The following is a 22276-nucleotide window of genomic DNA, read 5'->3' on the forward strand; positions in this document are numbered from 1 at the left end:
ATATTTGAGTTCTTATGCAAATAGATAGGGTGGGGGGTGAGGGTGGGCTAGAAGTGGTATATGTCATTGTTTCTAGAAGCAGAGAAATCGACTCTTTCCTTCCTATTTTCATGATTCTCTGCTCACCTATTACATAGCAGGCATGATGCTGAGCTTTAAAGATAGAGGGGTGACTGAGATACACATCTTGAACTGCCCTCCCTCATCCCCCAACAGAATTTCCAGTCTGTGCAGAGCCAGACAAAGAAGGATGACTCTTCAAAGGGACACGAATTAGGACACATCGAAGAACAGAAGGCTGTGACCACAGAAGAGTGAACCCTTCCATCAGGTCAGGGCCAGGGAGGGGAACCAGGAAAGCCTGTGGGAGGAAGGGGGTTTGGTTGAATGTGAAGGAAATAAAATGAAACTGTTGGTCTCCAAGGAGAAAAGCATTTCCAGTTGAGGAAAGAGCCTGTAAAGTGGTTGCAGGGAAAGAGGCCATAGTGCTTTCATGAACCTGCAGGTGCTCTGTGTCCTTAGAGCTCAGGGCACAGGGCAAACAGAGGGAGGAGACGAAGCATCAGAAGTGAACATGGTTTTGTGAAGATGATTCAGTCAACAAATCTAACATCTGAGCCTTTTGCTGAGCATGTAAATATGGGAGGACTGTTTTGGAAGAAGACTGTTAAAGGCATTGCTGCCACAAGGCTAGTCCATGAGCCAGATGCATCAGCACCAGCTGGCCGCTCATTAGAACCACAGAATCTCAGGCTCCATTCATACATCCTTCTAGGGCTGCAGAAGCAATAGTTTAGAAGATGAGCTGAAATCCAGGCTCTGCCATCTGCCAGCTGTGACCTTGATCTTGTCACCTCTTTTTACCTCAATTATCCACAAGAAAGCTGAGATGGTTGCAGAATGGATCCTCATGATACTTTCAATTCTTAGGGGTGTGTGTGTGTGTGTGTGTGTGTGTGTGTGTGTGTGTGTGGTAAATTCCAGAGGATATTGATGGAAGGGCTGATTATTTTCTAAACTGGCTAATACATACTCACTCCTTGGATGGTCCACTATTTAGAAGTGTGCCCCCAAGCCTGTGGCTAATGGAGAAGATCGTCAGAAATCAGAAACATGCGTGAGAAGCAGATCATCTGGGAAGCTAGCCCTGCAAATACTCACCACTTGCCTGGTGTGGGCAGCTTAGAGGGAGGCACAGAAGATGCTCCTTTCGGTTCCCTTCCATCAATAATCTTGCTTCTTTTTTAATCAAAAGAAAAAAAAATCCACACAGATGCTATTGAAATACACATTTCTATCTTCAGCTAAGATTTCTTCTTTGAATTTGAGTTGTAGATCTGTAGTGAAGGCTCATACTTTTATGTGACTTTGGCTTCCATTTTGAATATAAGTTTAACTTTTTTTGTGTACCAAAGCAGGACTCTGTAAGTCACCCTTGACATGGTTCCTAACTCTACATTGCCTTCCAATTCCTCAGTGTGGTCAATCCAGATATTTGTCACACATCCAGAACAACACAGCAAAGCTTGTTGGGCATTAGAAGTAGAACTCTCCACGCAAATGGCTCAAACCAGTGAGCAGACATAAGAACTCAGAGGCATCTTGCAGGCCTATCACCACTGGGCTCCCTGCTTTTCTACTAATTCCTTTAAATGGATCACTCAAATATTTGCCAGTGGATTTAAAGCGATCCACACTTTATTCTCCAATGTACAGTCAGTGGAATCTCTCTCCGTCCCCCGTCCTTCTCTGACTCTTCGTTCCTACCTTTTGTGACAGGAGATGGAGGGGTGGCTCATTACAACCTCCCAGCTCAGAATCTGTAAGTAAAAAAAATCTTTGAACATATTTTCTGCTGTGGGGATTATTGAATTTGTGCTTTTATCTGAAGAATCAGGTGCTTCCCCAGACAGGGTTTTCCCAAGACCCTGGGAAGAATACCAAGTTGAGTTCCCAGAGCCAGAGCAATGCTCAATCAGGAATGAACTGAACAAAGGTCAGACAAAAGCCACAAGAAAACAAGTTTCCTATGTGTGGGACCCCCTGGCCATGAGCCAGACAGGCATCATTCCAGAAGTGTCTTGTGGATGGCACACTGTCAACACTCACATCAATGTCCCCTCCATTTCCTGTTAAGGCAGAGTTGCTAGACACTGGGGCTCCGGAACACCAATACAGCCAATGGCCCTCAAAACAAGTCAAGTGCCCATCCTTTGTTTCTACATGACATTAACCAGTCACCTTGACCTCATACCCAGGATTGAGCTCTTTATCCCCTTAACCCAACACTGATCATGCCATGGCATCCCTGTCTAGCAACATGATCTGCCCTACTGTTCAGAATGAATAATTTTCCATCGTCACTCGGATGCTGATTACGTTCTCATTCTCTTCTCCCATAGCTCCGTGGCCCAGGCCACTACTCACTCTTGCCCAGGTGAGAGCACAGGATGTGTGAGCATGCTTGGTGTTGGCTCACCACGCTGCAGCCAGGGCGATGATGTTAAAATACAGGTCAGGTCCCATGGCTCCTCTGCTCAGACTCTTCCAGGGACCTTCCATCTCACTCATAGTACAATCCAAAGTTCACTTCACCCTATACAAGAGTCTGAATCTGCCCTCAGACCCACACCTTCTGTTCCTCAGATCACACCTCCTACTCCTCTCTTCTCCCACTTTCCTCCAGCCATCCTGGGCTTCCTGCCAGTGCAGAAACAATGACCCATTTGTGGGCTTCTGTCGCTGACCCTTGCAGTTTCCCCTGCAGAGAAAGCTCTCCCCCACATATTGGCATGGATTCCTCTGGTCTCGTCTTGAAGTGCCTGTTCAAATGTCACCTTCCCAGAGAAAGCTCCTCTGACCACTCTCTATAATGACAAATTCTGCTCCATCTCCAGCTTCCGGTTCCTTATGCCCTACCCTCCAGCACCCCCCCCCATGCCAGTGTATGTATATGTACTTGTTTACCTGCCTATTGCTGTTCTATCCAACAGAGCTTTTCACAGGCATGGAAATGTTTCAAGTTTGTGGCTCAAGTAGGTAGCGCTCTTCACATGAGGCTATGGAACACTTGAAATCTGGCTAGTGTGACTGGGAATAAGAATACTTACCTTTATTAATTTCAATTAATTTAAAGTAAGTAGCTACATATGGCTTATGGCAATCATATTAGACCATGCAGAATTAGCGTCTCCTGCCACACACACTAGATCAAAAGCTTCATTAGGCAGAGATTTTTGCCTTTTTTGTCCACTTTTATGTTCTTGTGGTTACTCAAGGAAGTATCTATTGAATGATGGGTGAATGAATGAATGAATCGGAACTTTCCGTGTATTATATCATTTACTCAACAGTCTTGCTGGTTAGTTTTTTTTTTTTTATACTAGGGATTGAACCCAGGAGATCTTAACCACTGTGCCATATTCCCAGCCCTTTTATATTTTATTTTGGGACAGGATCTCACCAAGTTGCTTTGGCCCTCGCTAAGTTGCTGAGGCTGGCTTTGAACTCACAATCCACCTGACAGATGTGTGCCCCCATGCCCAGCTTGTTGGTTGGGTTCTATTTTCATTTCCTGGTACTCAGAGATGTGCAGTATCTTGTTACAGAATACCCAGCTAGCAAGAGGTAGGCAGGATCTGAACTCAGGGCTGTGTCTCTGGTGACATTCAGACCATTTGCCTTCCTGGACTTGAATGATGTGTTCTCTGTGGTCTTTTCTAACTCTGAGTTTCTGTGATTCTCTAAAAATTTTCTCCCTTACCAGGAAATGGAAGCATGTGGTTAAAGCATGAACTGCATAGATGGGCCTTTATGTCAAGCCCCCGGTCAATGGCTCAGAATCCAGGCTCTCTTGGCAGAAAGGGCAGACCCACCTTCGGCCCATGCTCTCCCACTGGGTAACCCCAGCCCCGACTCCCACGGCTCACCAGTTTCTGGGTCGCAGAGCTGCTCACAGGCATCTGTTGTCCTTTGTCCACAGAGGTCCCTCACCCACGGGGAGGTGGCATTGATCTGGTAATACAGGGACAGCTTGGCCGGGTTTAACCAGTCGGAGATGTCCAGGTAGCTGCCTTCGCTCACCACGAAGCTGCTCCCTAGGGATGAACAGAGAAAGACAGCTACTTTCTCCTCAATTTTAGGGTCTTGCTGCTGATGCTGTAGGATCCGACAGGTGCATACAAACCACCGTTCCCCTGCCCCTGACACCAGATCTCACGAGTCTAAAGGCATTTTACTGAGCATTTATATTGTGACAGTAAGGTGCCATAAGTCAACAGAGGCAGAGGTAAATCAGACACGAGAGAGAGAGAGTTCAGCCTAGGGGTTAAGAGCAGGTCCTGAGGACTGAGGGGGACGTGGGTTCAAGTCCTGATCTGAACTAGCCATTAAAGTCACTTGGTGCCTCTGGGACTTGGGGATTTCATCTGTAAATGGAAATATTAATGAGGCCCACCTCAGCTGTGAGATGGAATTAATTAACGTGGATGAAGTGCTTAGCCAGCACCTGACTTGTTCTAGTGAAGGATGATTAAATGTTAAATTTCAGGAGGAATAAAACAGCTAAAGTCCCTGTCATCCAGGCACTGCCTCTAGAATAGGGACCACAAATGCCCACAGGGGTTGGGTGAGTGATTTATAGGAGAGACTGGCTGAGTGTCAAAAAGGAAAATAATATCCAGGCCTCCTGTTCTAGTCGTGTTATGGATTTTGCTGTTGTTATTATTATTTTTTGTTGTTTTCTGCTGAGAGGGGACCAACCAAACCCAGGCCTTTGCCTAGGCTGGACAACTGCTGTACCACTGAACAATATCCCCAGCCTGATTTTAATTTTTTATTGTTATTTTTATTCTGAGAAAGTTAAAGTGATAGAGAGAGGGACCCAGAAACAGGAACAGATTTAAAAAAAAAAAAAAAAAGTCTCAAAGGAAAAACTCTGCAGTCACACAGTGAAACTTTTGATTTGGGGAAACAGTAGGGACAAGGTGGGGTTTGGATCAAAGGAACAGTGCAATCTATGACAATGGAGCAGCTGTGAAGCAGTTCCAGCAGGCTCTAACCCGGTGGGACTAAAAGCCAGGGCATTCAAGTTTTTATTGTGATCAATATTTTTACAATGATGACGCAAATCTGTTCCTGAAACATACACAGGCCAGAATTCTCTGTTTTTGTGATCTGTGTCCTGAAATGCCCCTTATGAATTCATATGATAGACAGTTAACATACACACACTTACATGTGTATAGGCTAATATATTGCACATGCATGCATAATAATACATAAAATCATATGTGCACGCAAATATATTCCACTCATATGCATCAGTGCACAAACACAGATGCATACATCATTTTGGGGGAGGCAAGAAACAGCCATTCAGGGTGGCTGAAAATGGGTTGTAAATGGTGAATGCACATAGATATCAATAAAGAAAAGCAAAGGTTGAATTTCACAGGGTTAAAAAAAAAAAATCTGACTGCAAACAGCACGAGGCTTCATAAAGCTGAACTGGAAGAGTGGTTCTGGATTCACGGCAGATCTAGGAACCTCCCGCTCCAGGAGACATTCAATTGTGTTTCACAATTAATATGGCTTGGCTTCTCCCCTGCGTCTGCCTCTCTGTACTTCACTGTCAAGCCAAAAGTCTTCAGTGGTGCAATTTGAATTCCCCACAGGAGGATTCAGTTAATAAGTATCAGATTGGTTTGACAGAGAGCTCTCTGTGACATCCTATCAGACTCTGCTAACTGACCTAAGCTGGGACTCAGTTTGGCTCAGGTGACCTGCTGTGGTCCAACATGTAATGGTCAGGGAGGAGGAATTACAGCAGTCTCAACTGGCTGCCAGGGCACCTAAGGCTGTGGGTGGAAAAGGTTCCCTGAAACAGGTAAGGGCAGAGCAGGCTGCGATGATCTTCTCTAACTCACATAAATATGATAATTTCTACTACCTAAAGAATAAGTTTCCAGGGAAAAGTTCAACTGACAACAGTATTTTTGGTGTGGATGGAAGAGGTGTCCACATAAATAGCAGGAGCAGACAGCATCAGGTGCTGAGATAAGGAAATGACCACCCTTGAATCTGGCCCTAAAATCCTTGGCAGCTAAAACATGGGGGAAAAAAAAAGGAAGGAGTCTGTTGGATTCCATATTTCACATTTCTGGCAAGTGAAGATATGCAAATCTATCTGCAAAGCCATATTTCCCCCACTGGAACTAAGCCCAAGCAGAAACATGTCACATGGGTCCTTGAGCAAGGCACCGAACATCAGTATCAACTACAGATTTTTCTTTTAAAAAAGCACAGTCATGCTGTTTAAATGGATAATTCTTGTATTTATTCTCACTAAAGACTGAGGGATGGATATTGAATTGTGTCCCAGGGCTGAGTTTGGTTAATCCTGCTACTTCAGGAAAGCTACACAGTGCAGCAATAAAGAGAACAGTCAGCGAGATAGGAGTTCACATCCTCTTACTGGTTCTGTCAGCTTGTGCAAGAAAACAAGCCCTCAGTTACTACCTATGAAAAGCATGGATACCCACACCCTTCATGGAGTTAAGATCCAGATTCAATGAGACAAGTCATTTGTCTTAGGTCAGGATCACCAGAAAACAGATGCAGATACAAAGACTGGCATGCGGGAAGCTTGGGGGCCATTCTTGTAAGCGGGTAAGCAAAGCAGGATTGAGCAGGGGGGGAAGTCAAACTTCTGGAAAGTCTCAACAAGCTCTAGTTGGTTCCAGGGCACTCTGGAACTGGGATGGTCCTTCTGAGTTGCTTCAAGTCAAGGCAGCCTTTGTACCTCTACCAGTCGTGGGCCGTGAGTTTTCCCTGGGGAACGGACATAACCTTGGATGAACTGTTCCCTTTCAATGAAGGACATTTCTCCAGTAAGAACTCACCTGACAGTGGACAACCACCAACATTCCGGGTGGCTGGGGGAACGAGTAAGCCTTGGTGCTAACTGGAGACTGGGGTTCAGCATCACAATGTTAAGTCCTGGGCACACTGTGAAATCTCACTTAACCAGAGCCATGTTGGTTATTATTTGGACTTCTTATAAACTTGGATTTTAAATAGAATATTAGTTATCAGGTATCAAATATGAGAAGTATGAGTTTCCTTGGAAGGAACTGGCTTGAAAGTAGGTAGTTCAGACTAGATGTGCCTCCTCCCCAATCCACAAACCTAGCCCCCAGTGGGATGGAATTTGGAAATTGAGCCTCTGGAGGTGATTAGGTCATGAGAGAGAAACTCTCATGAATGAGATTCATACACTCATAAAAGATAACCCAGAAAGCTCCCTTGCCCCTTTCACCTTGTAGGAACCCAGAAAAGATGATCGTTTATGCACCAGGTAGCAGATCAGTCTGCCAGTATCTTGATCTTGGACTTGCCAGCTCCAGACCTATGAAATATATGCTTTCTGTTGTTTATGAACACCCAATCTGTGGCATTCTGATATAGCAACATGAATGGACTGAATCAGCAGGTTACCTTCTCTTCCCTACACAGAGATGTACAAGTGGTCTAATGGCGGAGGGGAGCTATTGTCCTTGGAATGTCTTCTGTTCATCCCTGGGAATGTGTAACACAATCTGCTCACTTAATCCTCACAACAGCCTTGTAAGATAGGTATTTATCTTTTTTTCCAGAAGGATAACATGAAATTTGGGAAGAAATTGATCTGGCCAGATCTGCACAATTAGTAAATGGCAAAAGTGAAAACTGAAGCAAGACGGTTCAGCCTCCAGAGCTGGGACCTTCCGTTTATTCCAGGCTGTCTCGGGAAACAGGGACTTTGGTTGAGTTGTTTTCTGTTTTCCTTTCACCACGCCTCCAGTAGTCTGCAAACTCCTTTAGTGCATAGAGGACAGTGTTGGAGGACTTTTGTTTTCTCCAATAGACTGATTTCCTACAGGAAACAGGTTGTGATTCATTAGTCCTTATCAATTTGGCTCTTGGTAAAATGCCTGTAACATGCTGGGAGTTTAGAGAATGTCAAGTACATTAATGATATCAAAAATTCCTTGTTTGACTAAGTTAAATTTCTTCTCACTTCATGGTATTATGAAGTAGAAATGCTTCTGAATCTTCTCCCACCCCCAATTTAGTGTTTTTTCATCCCACGAAGGCCAGAAAATAAGACTAGTCTGTTAGACTCTCCCAGTTCAAACTAAAACTTGAACTTCACTATGTTGGTCCCTGAGTTCTCAGATACCCCATGGGCATGGAAATGGATAACTAAAGTACAGACTCAGGTAGACGGGTTTCATGGAAGGAGCAAAGAGCTATAGCAGGGGCATACCATACCAGACACTGCAAAGGAGAGACTTTGTATCAAATTTAATGTGTTCATTTAACTAACACTGAGTAAACCCCTCCCTGTTTAGAGCCTGAGAAATGGGCTGAATTCATTGAGAATATATGCCCAGATATCTATAATTTTTATTATAGATATCTGGGCATATATTTGAGTGATCAAATATATGCCCAGATATCTATAATAAAAACTATAGTGGGTTGAGGACTTCCTGAAAAGGCTAGACATTGTCTTTGGGCATAAGAAGAAGAAAAAACAGGAGCTCACAGAGGAAGCCTTGAGAGGTAGCCTTTAAGTTAGACCCCGAAAGATGGGAAAGGGAACACGAAACCAGACAGAAGTCAAGGTAAAAGGAGCAAAGCATGATGAGCTATATCCTCCACATTATATGGCAACCCATGTGATATTCACTCCATAAGGCCCAACTCCAGACCAGGCTCATACTTCTCCTAACCCTTTTAATACTTAGGAGGAATCTCACTCAAACAGTAGCTTCACATTCCATGCTGCAGGTTCACTCATTCATGCATTTGAGACACTATGCAGCATCAAGCCCTGCTCTGGGCTCTCGGTGAATAAAAGCTGACATTTGCTACCAAGTTCATAGACCAGAAAGTCAAAGCAGATATGGAAACTCTAAGGCAAAGCCTGAGTATCCATTCCCCTCCCCCGTTTCTTATCCCATCTTACTGAAGGCAAATCCCACACTTTATCTAGCTCTGTAATCAGCATGGTCCCTAGCGTGTAGTGGAGTCTCAGAAGATGCTGGGTGGGTGTGGAGAGAATGAGGCAGAAAGGAGCAATATTAAAGTCAAAGAGTATCAAGAAGCACTCTCTGAACAAAGTCTGGCATTTCTTGGGAATCAATACTCCCCAGCAAAGGAGTAAAATTCATTGTTCCATGTGCCTCATATTTCTTGAATTTTCTTCTGGACTTCTGTTTTATTTTCTTGGCTTCATGTTAAAAATGCACTTCCATTACTGGGTGCTCTAAGATTCCTCTCTAAGATACTCACACAGATCCCCCCAGAGAGAAATGACTCTGAAATAAATCTCTGCCAAAAGCTCTCAACTTCAAAATGTCATGTTTCCTTATTTTTAAACACACACACACACACACACAACATAACACACATACACACACATACATATGCACACACACAGGTTTTTCTCCCACTGCCTTGTGGGAATATACATCATCTAATTAGCCAAATGGATTTTCAGTTCAGCCCAATCATTTCCTTATCTAGCATCTGAAGACCAGCCTTGCTCAGGGGACTGCACGGGCACGGAGGTCCTCATTAACTCTGATCTTCAATTACATTGATTATAAGCCTGCTTCTGTAATTGTGCAGCATAGATCAGGGGTGAGCTGGGGAGCTCAGGCCACTCTGTAATGTTCTTTGAAAAGCCAGAGGCACATCAGCCCCCAAAGAAACAGAAAGCTACAGATGAGAACTAAAAATACCACTGAAGGTGGTGTCACCAGATAAAAATTGCCTGGAGAGCCAGACAGCAGCTGCGAATCCCTTTCATTATACCTCGAATCATGAGACAGACCTCTGAGACCCACGGATGAACATTTCAAAAACAAGTCTCTGGTCACAGTGGTGAGTGGGTAGCCGACCAGGGAAAGATGGTCTGCCCAGTTGTGGTGCAGGGAATGTTTTGGCCAGAAGCATTCATTTGTCTTTCTCGGCTTTCTTTGGATATGAAATAATTAAAGATTCCACTTACTCTATTTGATCACCATGGTTTCTACCTGTTGAGGTCTTGGACCTGGGAGAAATGTCGTTCCTCGGAACAGGGGAACAGGATGAAAAACCAAACTCTGACGAAAGAGAAATGAAGACCAGCCCTGCTATCAGCCCAACAGATCCCTGAAGTGTGTGTCCACTAATGCCCTATTCCCCAGCCTGCGGAGCCCAGAGTCAGGCTTGCCACCATTAACTGAGACTATTTAATGAATGTGTGATCAAACTGCAAAAACAGGAACTAAAATCAAGTTTGAGACAATCTGGATAGCCAGGAGCCATCAGTCTCTGAGAGCATCATTACAGGGATCTCTGAGAGAATCATCAGCCAGTCAGCTCCCCTGATCTTCCCCTTCGTCCTCTCTTCCCTCCTGACATTCTATTGTCCATTTCCTGGGGTCAACTTCAACCTTTTCCTGTTCCTCCGTAAGGTCCCTACCTGTTACGGGCTGAATCATGTTCCCTTCAAATGCATGTTGGGGTCCTAATGCTTATTGCCTTTTGAAGTGATGGTATTTGGAGACAGGCCCTTTGCTCCTTTAGGTAAACAAAAATTGAAGGAGGTCATTAGGGTGAATCCTAACCCAATACAAGCAGTGTCCTCCTTAGAAGAGATTAGACTATAGATGCACACAGAGGAAAAACCCCGCGAAGACACAATGGGAGGCCACCGTCAACAAGTCAAAGAGAGAGGCCCCAGAAATAGCCAACCCTGCTGATCCATTGATCTTGAAATTTTAAGGTACTTTCCATGGCAGCATGGCAAATCAACATACTACTACCATCATATTTGACAACTGTCTCTTCATTCTGCCATTTGCGCACATTGATCTTTGTTTAGTGCCAGGGATCCCTATGGATTACATTTCAGAATAAAATTTTTCAAGTTTATAACACAAAATGCACAGTGTTACTAGGGAAACCAACAAATAAACCCAGTTCTATACATGAGCTGCTCAGGGGTTCATGGAGCTTAGAATAAAAGCCCTAGTCTGACCTGTGCTCTTTTCACCCATTCCTCAGATGCCCAGTGACATGTACAACTTGGTTCCAAATACTTCCGACATCACTGGAAGAGAGACGATGATGATACAGGATGAGAATAAGATGCACATGATAAGAGGGGGAAAGAAGCCAAGAAGACCCCAAGAAGTTCCAGTAGCTATTTTTAAAGAGGTCAATCTCTTTCTTTTGCTTCATTTTATAAGAAATACAATTTTTTCAACCACTGAAGAAGACAGAAACTTGGTTGAGATTGGAATCTTCTTCGATTCATCATACAACAAATCCAAATGTTATGATGCTATAATAGTTACATATTTTAATTTTACAAAATATCAGAAAACTGAGAGTTCTTTGGTCCCAGAATTGACTGTTTTATCATTCTCTAAGAAGCCTTTTAAAACATTTTTCACAAACCATGTCTCACCCATGAAATTGTAATGCTAGAGATATACTGTGTATCTGTTTATGTAGTATTGGTAGAGCTTACATATTACATTTTGGTGTACATAAAAAGAGTAAAATTATCTCACCCTGCACATGAGAATCCATTTTCACTCCATTTCAGCAAAGATGCCTGCTGCAGTCACACCCTCTTCTTTTAGAGATAAGAAAATTTGGGTTAAGGAAAGAGACCAATGGGCTTAAGATCCCATTGGGGTTAGGGAAGTGCAGTCAGGCACAGCATCAAGAGTCTTTGATCAAAGAAGAACCTCATATCCAACCGTGGTCCCTTGAGAGGATAAGGGCTGAAAACCTCCTATCCCCAGTGACATTATAGCTGTCATAATGTGTTTGTGGTGATGGTGGTATAAACAAAGGGCGCTGCCAGTCATATGAAAGTGTGACATGCCCAACTATGTATGGAACTTGTACTTGTTAATGACAATGTTGCTGGTTTATGTATTTACTAGTAGACATGTATCGTTACTTAGGTTGTAGGCTTCTACCTATTAAAAATAACTTCACCAAAAAACACCATGGCCTATTACACCAGCAGCCGCTGCAGACAGCTCATCTTTACCAGTCTCTTCATTGCATCATTTTCTCTTGTGCTTGGTTTGAGTTCATGTTGCTTTGCTCATCATGGCCACGGGAGCGACAGACTATACCAGATGCATATACCACGTAGCTTGGGTGATTAACAGACTGCACCATCTAGCTGATGTAAGGATACGCTACAAAAGTTCACAAAACTCACAACGCACCCCATCGTTATGCAATCAATGACCTAATGTATACACCTAGAATCTGGATTCTGTGACTTCCACCCTCCCAGTGAGATCAGTGATTGCCACTGGCTTTCCAAAGGTCACACAGCTGAGAAGTGTCAGGGAAGGAAGAAAACCCAAGAGTTGTAATAACCTCTGGCTCAGGTTTGTGGCAGGATGTCACACGGACCACCAAGAACAGATCCTGGGGAGCTAAGGGAGGGGTCACGAGGCTGGGGCTTCCTCCCTGGGACAGGAAATGTTGACAACTTGAGAGGGTCAGGGTCTGGAAGAAACTTTTGACAGCACATCACCAGATATGACAGAGGAAGCGACGAGGGAGGAGGTGGCTTCTCCAGAAGCCACTGGGACTGTGGGTGTTCTATATTAGAAAAATAGCAGTTTTCAAATAAAGCTGTATCTCGTTCCTCCTCCTTCTGCCCAAATGGAGATGTCCCTGAAGTGCTAGGCCCAAATTTCCTCTGGGCAATAGCTCTGTTTCTGTCATTTTCTGTATTCCCCACCTCAGATCGTGATCAAAGTCTGGCTAGGAACAGATTGCCACAGAATTCTACATGCCTTTATAGATCCCTGCTCTTGCTTCAAAGTTGAGTTAGGGGTATTTGAGTCTGAACAAAGGATGTTTGAAGTTTTGACATTTAAAAAAAGAATTCCGTGCCCCCCCCCCGCCCCAGGGATACAACAATTTGGTACCAAGCTGAGTAGAGTAATAGGAAAAGAACAAAGTCATGCAATGCTTCTCAGTTTTCTTTAACTTGTTTAAATTTTTAAGGAAGAAATTTGGTTAAAGATGTAGAGAGTTATTTACTCTTCATTTAAGAATTTATTTTCTTTTTTAAAAAAAATTCTTCATCATGTCATTGGGAATGTATGCATCAAGCCCAATCCCAATGTTGGCTTTCTTTTTGATCTAGGATCAGTGTGTCTTGAATGAACATGGTAGACAGTTGCTCCCAAAACTCAAAGGTCCTTTAGCTTTGACTTTCTAATACTGAAAAATCACTTTCTCTCTGTCAGCTGCCCAAGTAAGACATGAACTGAGATGGGAGCTCAGATGGGAGCTTTGACAGGAGTCAAAGAAGGGCAGATTTAATCCTGGCCCAGTCACTACTTGCTGTGTGATCCTGGAACAAATCACTTAGTCTTGGCAAGCCTCCTCCATTTCCTTATCGGCACAATGGGAATTATATTCCTTCATAAAGTTTCTATGGCCATTAAATAAAATTTAAGTAAATTTCCTATGGACAGAACAGTGCTTGGCTAGGGTCTTTATGTTGTACTATTCTAGAGGTCACGTTTTATGTAGGAAGCCATGTATTCTAGGTATAATTATATGTCTATTCATAAATATAACACATTATTACTGCATATTTTGCATATGTATATGCAATTGGATATTGGCATGAGTTTTTATATATATATTATATATATATATATATATTCACACACACACATAAATATGCATACATATGAGTACACACACATAAGCACAGATAGTTCCATTAACAACTATATCCCATGCAGACAATGCCTCCTGAAATTGTGCAACATGGTAGTCTTGCCAGAGACACAGGAAGACAATAGTTTAATTTTGAAAAAGTCACTTTGCTCTCCCCTACCCAGGTTACACTCATTACCTCAAGGCTGACTTAAAGCTTTTTCCAGTAGCATCTCTTGATGTTGACAATATCCTGGGGTACATTGGGTAGGGAAGGAATGGAGATGCTTTGCAAGCATGAGGGGCCCTAGAAGAATGCTTGGCAAGTATTATGTTGGGTACATTTGCAAAACTTGTGGCTGAGATGTGGATGGCTGGCAGAAGGACCCACTGAAATGCTTGTGGCCTTTTGGATCTAGCAGTTTAATTACCTTCCCTGTCCTGTGCCTTCTTCTTTGGGTCTGTCCTTTCTTATGAGATGTGCTTCTCTCTGCCTTTCCTAAGAAATCTGCACTAACGTCAGGGGCTGTTTGGCAAAGACGACTCACAACTGCGAGTACTAAGAATAACCATATTAGCAATTCCTCCCCGGATCTGTTTCATTACTACACTGTGGGTTCAATGCCAACCGACCAAATTAGGCCCAGGCACCTGCCTGCTTTTGTCTCTCACTGTCAGTGTGTGTGTGTGTGTGTGTGTGTGTGTGTGTGTGTGTGTGTGTGTTGCTTTTTCCTCCAGATCTCTTGCCTTCTACTCTCTTCTTTTGTCTAGAAATGGCTTCAGTACAGAAAGTGCAGACCTTGAGGTTGGCCAACCTGGATCCAAAAGGTTCCCTTAAACTCACCATTTCAGAGACCCCTGGAACATGCTCAATATTCTTTTCTCAGTTTCCTCATGTAGAAGAGGATGAAAAGTACTTGACTTATAGCATTTGCACGAATATGAAATGTGACTGTGCGTGTCTAACACATTGAATGCACCTCTCAAATGAAAAATTTTATTGTTGCTACTGCTGCTGCTGCTTCTATTAATCTAACTGACCTTAGAAACACTGCCCATTTTATGGACAAGGAAATTAAGGCTGAAGGAGGCTAATGGTACATGTCCCAAAGCACACAGATAGAAGACTGATGATTCAAAACTAGAATTGTGGTCTGCTCATCCAAAGCTTGGTAACGCCAGACTGCTTCCCATTCCTCTCACTTCAAGGAACACCTGTTCACAGTACTAGTATATTTTATTGTTGGGGTGGGGGGGTGGCTTCTGTCAACATTCACCTTTGGTTATTTCTCTAAGTACCGAGCTTCCCATGGTAGCAGCTGAAACATAAATCACACCATATTGAGGGGGAGAGAGAAAAGTGGCAGGGGAGGGTGACATAATATTGTAATTCAATATTTAATATCTCCAAAGACATGTAATACATCCTCATGACATTTCCAGGAGATATTTTTCTGGAAACTGGACAATAATTCAAATTAATGCTAAGCCTAAATCTAATTGTTTTATGATGTTACAAAGGACTACATGGGGCAAAGCTTCCAAAAATCAGAGGTTTCAACAGTTATGTTGATGGAACAGATTTCATTGTCTGGCACGGATGTGAACAGCTGCCTAAGTATATAATATTGGTACCAGGAGCAAGATAATAAAGGAGAGCTGCAGCTCAGGTACACCAAAAGCAGTCTCATCAATCACCCTTCAGCTGCCAAACCCTATTATGAATTCTGGGAAAGATAAGGAGAGTTGCCATCATTTCCATGTCACAAAGAAGCATCCTGCACAAGTTCCACACAAACCTTAAAATAGAATCCACAAGTCCACACTTCTGGTACCCTTCTTCATCTACCATCACTTTACTTCTCAGCAGCCTGGTTTGGACTTTGACTCCCGAATGTATGAACTCCTACAATTGACACGTGTCCAGTGCGCATCACTTACATGCTAGGTCTGGCTAAAAGGGTGGGGAATAAGCCATCAAGAGTGCATAATGTAAGAATGGTAAACAATCACATGTACCAATATTTACACAACTGAAAGTATGAACAAGTGTAGCAAAGAAAACAATGGGCTTCCTGGCAGGGTGGTATACATGTGTGTATGCACACGCATGTGATGTTGTAATAGAAAACGGAGGGTGGAAGTGTTAAAGAAATTATGTTTCCTGTAAAGGGGAAAAAATATGTGAAGTGTCCAAGATAGAAAATCATTGAGTTCTGTTTCCAGTTAGAACTAACAGTCTAATAAAGGATGATAGCTAAACTGAGGGACACGCAGGACGATTGGTACATATTTATGCTTTTGCTTTCAAACTTAATTGTCTTTTCTGGGGTGCTAAGTATCTGAAAGAGCACAGTTAAATAGCCAAACTATGACTTTGTGACTCGAAATTAACCCCTACGGTGCACAATCGCATTTATACAACAGGAATGGGTAATAGCGGAAGACATAGAAAAGACCAACCGAAGTTCACTGTTTCACTTTTGCAAAGAATCAGTCAATGGCCATTGTTTTTGTTGTTAAATTCATTTAGACAATGAAGCCCTACTGTATTGAGAGAGAGAGAGAAAGAGAGAGTCCAGTGCGGTGTTGAAGGGCAAAAATAGGGAGTGAGGCAGCCAGCATTTGTGTTCTGGCCCTGCAACTAATGAGCCAAGTGATAACGCTCTAGTTAAATGGGCTTTCCTTCCTCCACTATAAAAATGTGCATAATGATCTCATAGGAACGTAGGAGGTAATATATGTAAATTAAATTTCCGTTGTTTCGAATTACTCACTTTTAATGTAAATTAGGTAATACATGTAAAGTGCTTAAAACACTACCTGACACATAATAAATGCTTAATAAATGTTAGTATTCTTACACTATTACTACCTACATGTATTTGATCATCCTGTTGTGAAATAAAAGAGAACGCTGCCTTGTTCAAATAGAGTTTGGCAAAAAACAAATACAATAACCAAGACTCCCATTTAAGCAACATATTAGCTTTGGATATAGCTGCACAAACAAAAGCCCATTCTGTGACTCATTTCTACTTTCCTAATTGCCTGCTCCTGCTCTGGACCTCAGCCAGGAGTCAGTCTTTAGCTGTGCCATGGATATGCACGCATCAGATTGTGTATGCGCATAAACAAGAACACACAGCTCCTGTGGCCTCTGAGGACTGCAAAGAAATGGCATTAAAAGTGAATGATTTGAAACAACTGAAATTTAATTAAAAACAAAATTAAAAGTTGTTCCAAGCCTGGCGCTGCAGCCAGCAAGACTCAGAGGAAATTAGTAAGTGCTACTAATAGCTGGATCCAATTCACAAGCCTCTATGAGGAGACAGCCCGAGCAAAGAAGATGCATACCTTTTAGATGAAACAATTAAAGATCACTTCTGAGAAATAATCACAGACGGTATCCCAGGGCAAAAAGGACCATTAGTTGCTGGTGTGTTTCTTTTGGACTTGCTCATTTCCATTATGGAAAATGCTCTGAGAGTCCCCAATAGTATCTTCTATGGCAAAAGACAAGGACAGTGATTTTGAAAATCAGACTTAAACAAGTGTGAGGCGGGGAGAATTTCTTTTAAAAAATACTTGCCACTCACTGCCTGAAATTCGGCTTCACTGATTTACTTATTATTTAAAATTTCAAATCCTCAAGTACTAGTCATTTTCCTCAAATAACAGACCTCATGAGGTCAACTGTCAGCTGGGCACTGAGCACCAGGATGGCTGAGCGTGCAGGTTTTTGGAGCACTGTGAAGGGGGCCATCCTGGAGGGTGGGGGCGGCAACACACAGTGGGGCTGATTCTAAGGCAATGTTCCACAGCGGGTAAAAGAGGTCTGTCTCTGACTCTCAGGAAAGCCTGGAGGTAAAGGCAGCAGCAGCAAAAACTGTCAGGAAGCTGGGTACTGAGGCACATGCCTGTAAACCCAGTGATTTGGGAGGCTGAGTTGGGAGGATCTCAAGTTTGAGATCTTAGCAAGACCCTAAGCAATTTAGTGAGAACCTGTCTCAAAAAAATTAAAATAAAATAAAAGGGACTGGGGATGAAGCTCACTGATAAAGTACCCCAGGGATTAATACCCAGTACAAATAACTACAGCAAGGAAAAAAGTGCCAGGGAGCAGGAAGATATAAAAAAGAATCTGAGAGGAATTCCATTAAGGCACATCCACATCCAGCTCAACTCTGCAACCCGCCTTGCTCAAGATGCCCAACCACATTGACCTTGTCCTAGCTTCCAAGTCACTCAAGTGGATTGGAATCTACTGCTCCCTCTGCCTGGGACACACTTTCTTTTTTTTCTTTTCTTGGTTTAAATGCCATCTCCTCAGAGAGCTCCTCCCTGACCACCACAGTTGAGCAAGCCATCCCAATTCTCTTCCTCAATTTATTCTACACAGCCACTCAACAAATACCACTGTTACTTTGCTATTCTGCAAATTTGCTTTGGTGTCTCTGCCAGACTAGTCTATCCTTCACAGCACAACATCTCTGCTGCTCCATGACATGCAAGGGGCATAAAGTAAATGCTGGTCCCATGTGTGAAAAAGTTCTGTAAAGATTGAATAAGGCATTGTAGGTAAGTAGCACACTGACTGCCACATCAGAGGTACATAATGACTTTTACCTGCTACTCTTACAATTAATTAATATTATTTTATTTGGATTCTAGCTATGGACATACTCCTTAGAGGGCAGAAGGATGGGGACTGAGAGGGACTAGAGGGCTCCAAATGCTAACATGGTGCCTTCACCTTGAGTGTGGAAAACCCAGTTACCTTGTTACCTATGTGGATCTTACTGGGGTGTGAGGATGGGAAGGGGTGAGGTCACGTGCTGCTGAGAGCTGATGCAGCAAGTAACTTGGGATAGGGGAAAAGCTGAAGCTAAATACTTTCTGCCTAGACCAGTCTCTTCCCATCCTCAGATGAGTTCCTTGTGGAAGGGGGGAATCTTTTTAAGCTCAATCCATTCTTTTAGGCTCAGCTCATCCTCTATTTTTCTCCCAGACTTTTGTGAGCTCTACCTTAGTGAGAATAATCTCCACCTTCCACCTTGATCTTGGATGGCGCTTTGGGAATATGGCTACTTGGGTTAACTGGCCTCAAGATTGGTTTTGAAGAATCTACCTCATTGCCAAATCAAACGACTGATTTTGAGTGTGGAAATAAAATTGCAATAGGATCTATAATCACAGTAATAAGATTAAATGTCTCAGACTTATTCTGTGAGTTTGTTTTTTTTTTTAAATGGGGAATGGATCTGCATATACTGAGTTCCCACTCTATGTTGGGTACTATGACACAATGTGGAGGCTACAGAGGTGGAAGAAAGAGTCCCTGCCTGGAAGCAGCACATGGCTCAGTCAGGAAATCGCTGGGCAGAACGTTATGCAGGAACATCTTCAGCCTTGGGATGACAACTCAACGGGGAACTCTGGGAGCTCAGTGCAAGGACATTCACCTCCTCTGCAAAGCCAGAAAACATTTCCTGCAAATGTTCACACCTGAGCTGAGTGCCGAAGTACTAGAACACAGCAGTCAGGAAGAGTGGAGGGACTGGGGATTTATGCAAAGGGAAACAAATCTTTGTAAAGGAGCAAAGGAGAATCTAGACCCTAAGGAAATGGCCATTACGTGTGGGCTGTGTGTGAGATGCCTGAAGTGGGTAATGAGTAAAGATAAGGCTAAAAATAGTTTCCAGCTTTAATAGTCTATAATTTAGAAAATTGCCAAGCCGGCTCCTTGGCAATATGCCCAAAGTGGGGGCCTCTGTGCCCACACTCCCTTCTGAAGTGGTAGAAGCTGCCATTTTAAATTGATTCCATATTTCAAACAAGACACTAGTTCCCATTCCCAGGATTCTGGGCCTCCTTGCTGGCCTCTGTGACTGAGGTGAGTCCTCAGCCCAGCACGTTAATGCTGCATTTGAGTCTTAGCAAGAAACAGCCACCCCCAGGAGCTTTGCAATCTCAGGTCACACCAGCACTGTGTGGGTGCTGCAGATGATCTCTTGCTGCATCTTCCACGCTGGCCCCAGTTCTGTGGTGAGACATCACCCAAGATATTACTAAGACCATTCAAGCCTTCAGCAAAGTGGCCTGCAGAGACCTGGCAAATTAATTTTGCTGAGAGCACAGTGACATCTCTTATGAATAATTTTCATCTAGGCAGGATTTGTAAAGGTCCTAATATGGTACCATCTTCAGAGTTATTTACACACCTTTTTTTTTTTTCCTTTTTGTTTCTGTCTTTTCCCTACAAATGTAGCCAAGAGGTAAACATCTGATTCTTGATCTCATATCAGGAAGCTGGCGCATGAGCAGAATCATAATAATAGCAATTACGTGTGTGTGTCTACCATGGGCCAGGCCCTTGCAGTTAGCAACCATTTAATGTGGGGGGGGCACTCTCGCTGAATGACTGGCATTCTCCTTCCTGTGATCGGAAGAGGCTCTGTGGGTCACTTTCGTATTGACCTGGATATTGTCCCATCCTTGAAGTAGCCAAAAGTGTCTTCAGGCGTAGGCGTGCCTTCCTGCAGCCCCAGGGGTCGAATTACTGTCACCTGTCCTTGTAACCCTGCCCCTCCTGACCTTTTTTGGATGGAACTTTCTAAAGAACGAGGGTCACTTCCGAACAAACACTCTAGCTGTCTCTCGCCAGCCTCTCATGACTTTCCTCTCTCTCCCGTTTGGGGAACTTGAGGCCGAGAGCGAAGGAGCTGTCCTGAAGCTTGATTTAAAGGTAAAGTGTGTGTCTATGTTTTATTTGGTATCACAGGAAATTCACACGGGCGACCTTAAGTTCAGCTGCCCACGCTGATCGGGGGCGGCAATTTAATCCTCACAATAACAGACTGATTGGTGGTGCATCCATGTTCTCATGTTTCAGAGGAGGAAGGAGGAGTTAGGTTTTGAAGCCAAGGACTCTGGGGTTGATGTTGATGCTCTCAAACCCATACTTTACAGCACGGTATAAGGGAGAGGGACACCCAGTCAGTTGGGTTTCTTGAATCAATATCTGTGTTCCCCTGCCCCTGGGGGATCCTAGGAGGCAAATGACATATCACCTGTGACTCTCATCTCTCTGGGTCGCTAACTGCAATTATTTTTGCAGTCCCAGCTCTGAAGAAACTCCCTTATCCTCTTTCTTACTGCTGATGTCCTTGTTGCAACATTATCATAGGGACTAAGCATAGCAGACTCCTCCTAGAGTCACTTGCCTTAATCTCTGGCAACCTCAAACTGCCTTTCACACTGTGGTCAGTCAGTTCACATAACCTGTGAAACTGGGGTTTTTCACAGAAAGAAGACATTTCCCTGTCCTTAGGAGCCTTCAAGTAGTATTGGCAGGACTAATGTTTACTGAATATTGGATATATGCCAAGCAGGATAACCCATAGAGGTGATTCCCTGTGATTGTCCCTGTTTCACAGAGGAACCAACCGAGGCTTAGAGAGATTAAATAACTAGCTCAAGCCTGCATAGATGGAAATATTCAGAATCAAGTATTAGGCAGACAAAGTGTGAGTGTAGCCCAGACTTAACCAAATTAGACATTGGGTAAGTAATTGTAAATGTACTGAGTGCACAACGGAAAGTTCAGACCATTTAACAGAAGAAACCCACAGACAAGGAGAGTGAGGACAAGGAAGATAAGAATGCTAACAAAAGAAAACAGTGCCAGGCACTTTCTGTTTGCCAAAACATTCCACCCAATACAGACATCTCACTTAATTCTCACAACCCTATAGATTAAGAAATAATCTGTAAGGGTCGAGTGGCATTGGTACCATCAGTTATGAACATATATAGCTAGCATCTGAACCCAGATGTGGACAATCTATAACATGAATCCCAAATTAACAAATTGCATCGTCTTTGGCAAAAACAATTATGGCTCCTATAGACCTTGGTTTAAAACCCTTCAGTGATTTTGTGATACTTAATTGCTTCCAGGATAAAAACCCAACACAGAGGACCCTGTTCTTTCTTGTTGGTCTTCCCACTAGTCCCATTCATGTCTCCATGGGGTCCTGGGTGTCTGGACACTACTTGCTCCTGACAGACCTTTGCTCATGCTGTTCTCCTTGCCTGGAAGAATGCCTTGTCCTCACTCTCTCCCATCTCCAACAGGAGTGCTCCCAATCCCTGTCCATCTAGTTTGCTCAAATGGGAACAAGCCCAAGCAAACTGCCTCCCCCCAACCCCTGAAGCTTCTCCCAGACCTTCCTACTAGAGAACACTTCAGGCTTCCTTGGCAACCCTGCTGACTCTTGTCTACGTGCCGAACATTTCAGATTATGATTGGCCATCTACTGTAACCTTTTGCTTTGCAGGTCTCCTATCACTTTGAGGAGTAGGAGCAAAGCCTTGGAGGGCATGGTTAGCATTAACTGATGATTAATTTTTGGCTATTTTCATGACATCCTCTTTTCCATCCTCACCACCATCCTAGGAAGCAGGGACTTACTGCTTTTCATTTATAGGTAGTATGTTTGGTGGCTCAGAGAAGTGAGGTGAC

At 43.4% G+C, this 22276-nt stretch overlaps 1 protein-coding gene across 4 annotated transcripts in view; it reads right to left on the minus strand.

Annotated features, from left to right (window-relative positions):
- The window catches only part of Astn2 (astrotactin 2), an 837958-nt gene that overhangs the window by 470475 nt on the left and 345207 nt on the right, over positions 1–22276 (minus strand). For all 4 annotated transcript variants that reach the window (XM_078048074.1, XM_078048075.1, XM_078048073.1 and 1 more), the window contains one exon: positions 3930–4097. In XM_078048074.1, coding sequence (XP_077904200.1) covers positions 3930–4097 — 168 coding nt within the window. The remainder of the gene's footprint in view (positions 1–3929; positions 4098–22276) is intronic.

The sequence above is a fragment of the Ictidomys tridecemlineatus genome, chromosome 4 (genome assembly GCF_052094955.1).
Source record: "Ictidomys tridecemlineatus isolate mIctTri1 chromosome 4, mIctTri1.hap1, whole genome shotgun sequence".
NCBI classification, from domain to species: Eukaryota; Metazoa; Chordata; class Mammalia; order Rodentia; family Sciuridae; genus Ictidomys; species Ictidomys tridecemlineatus.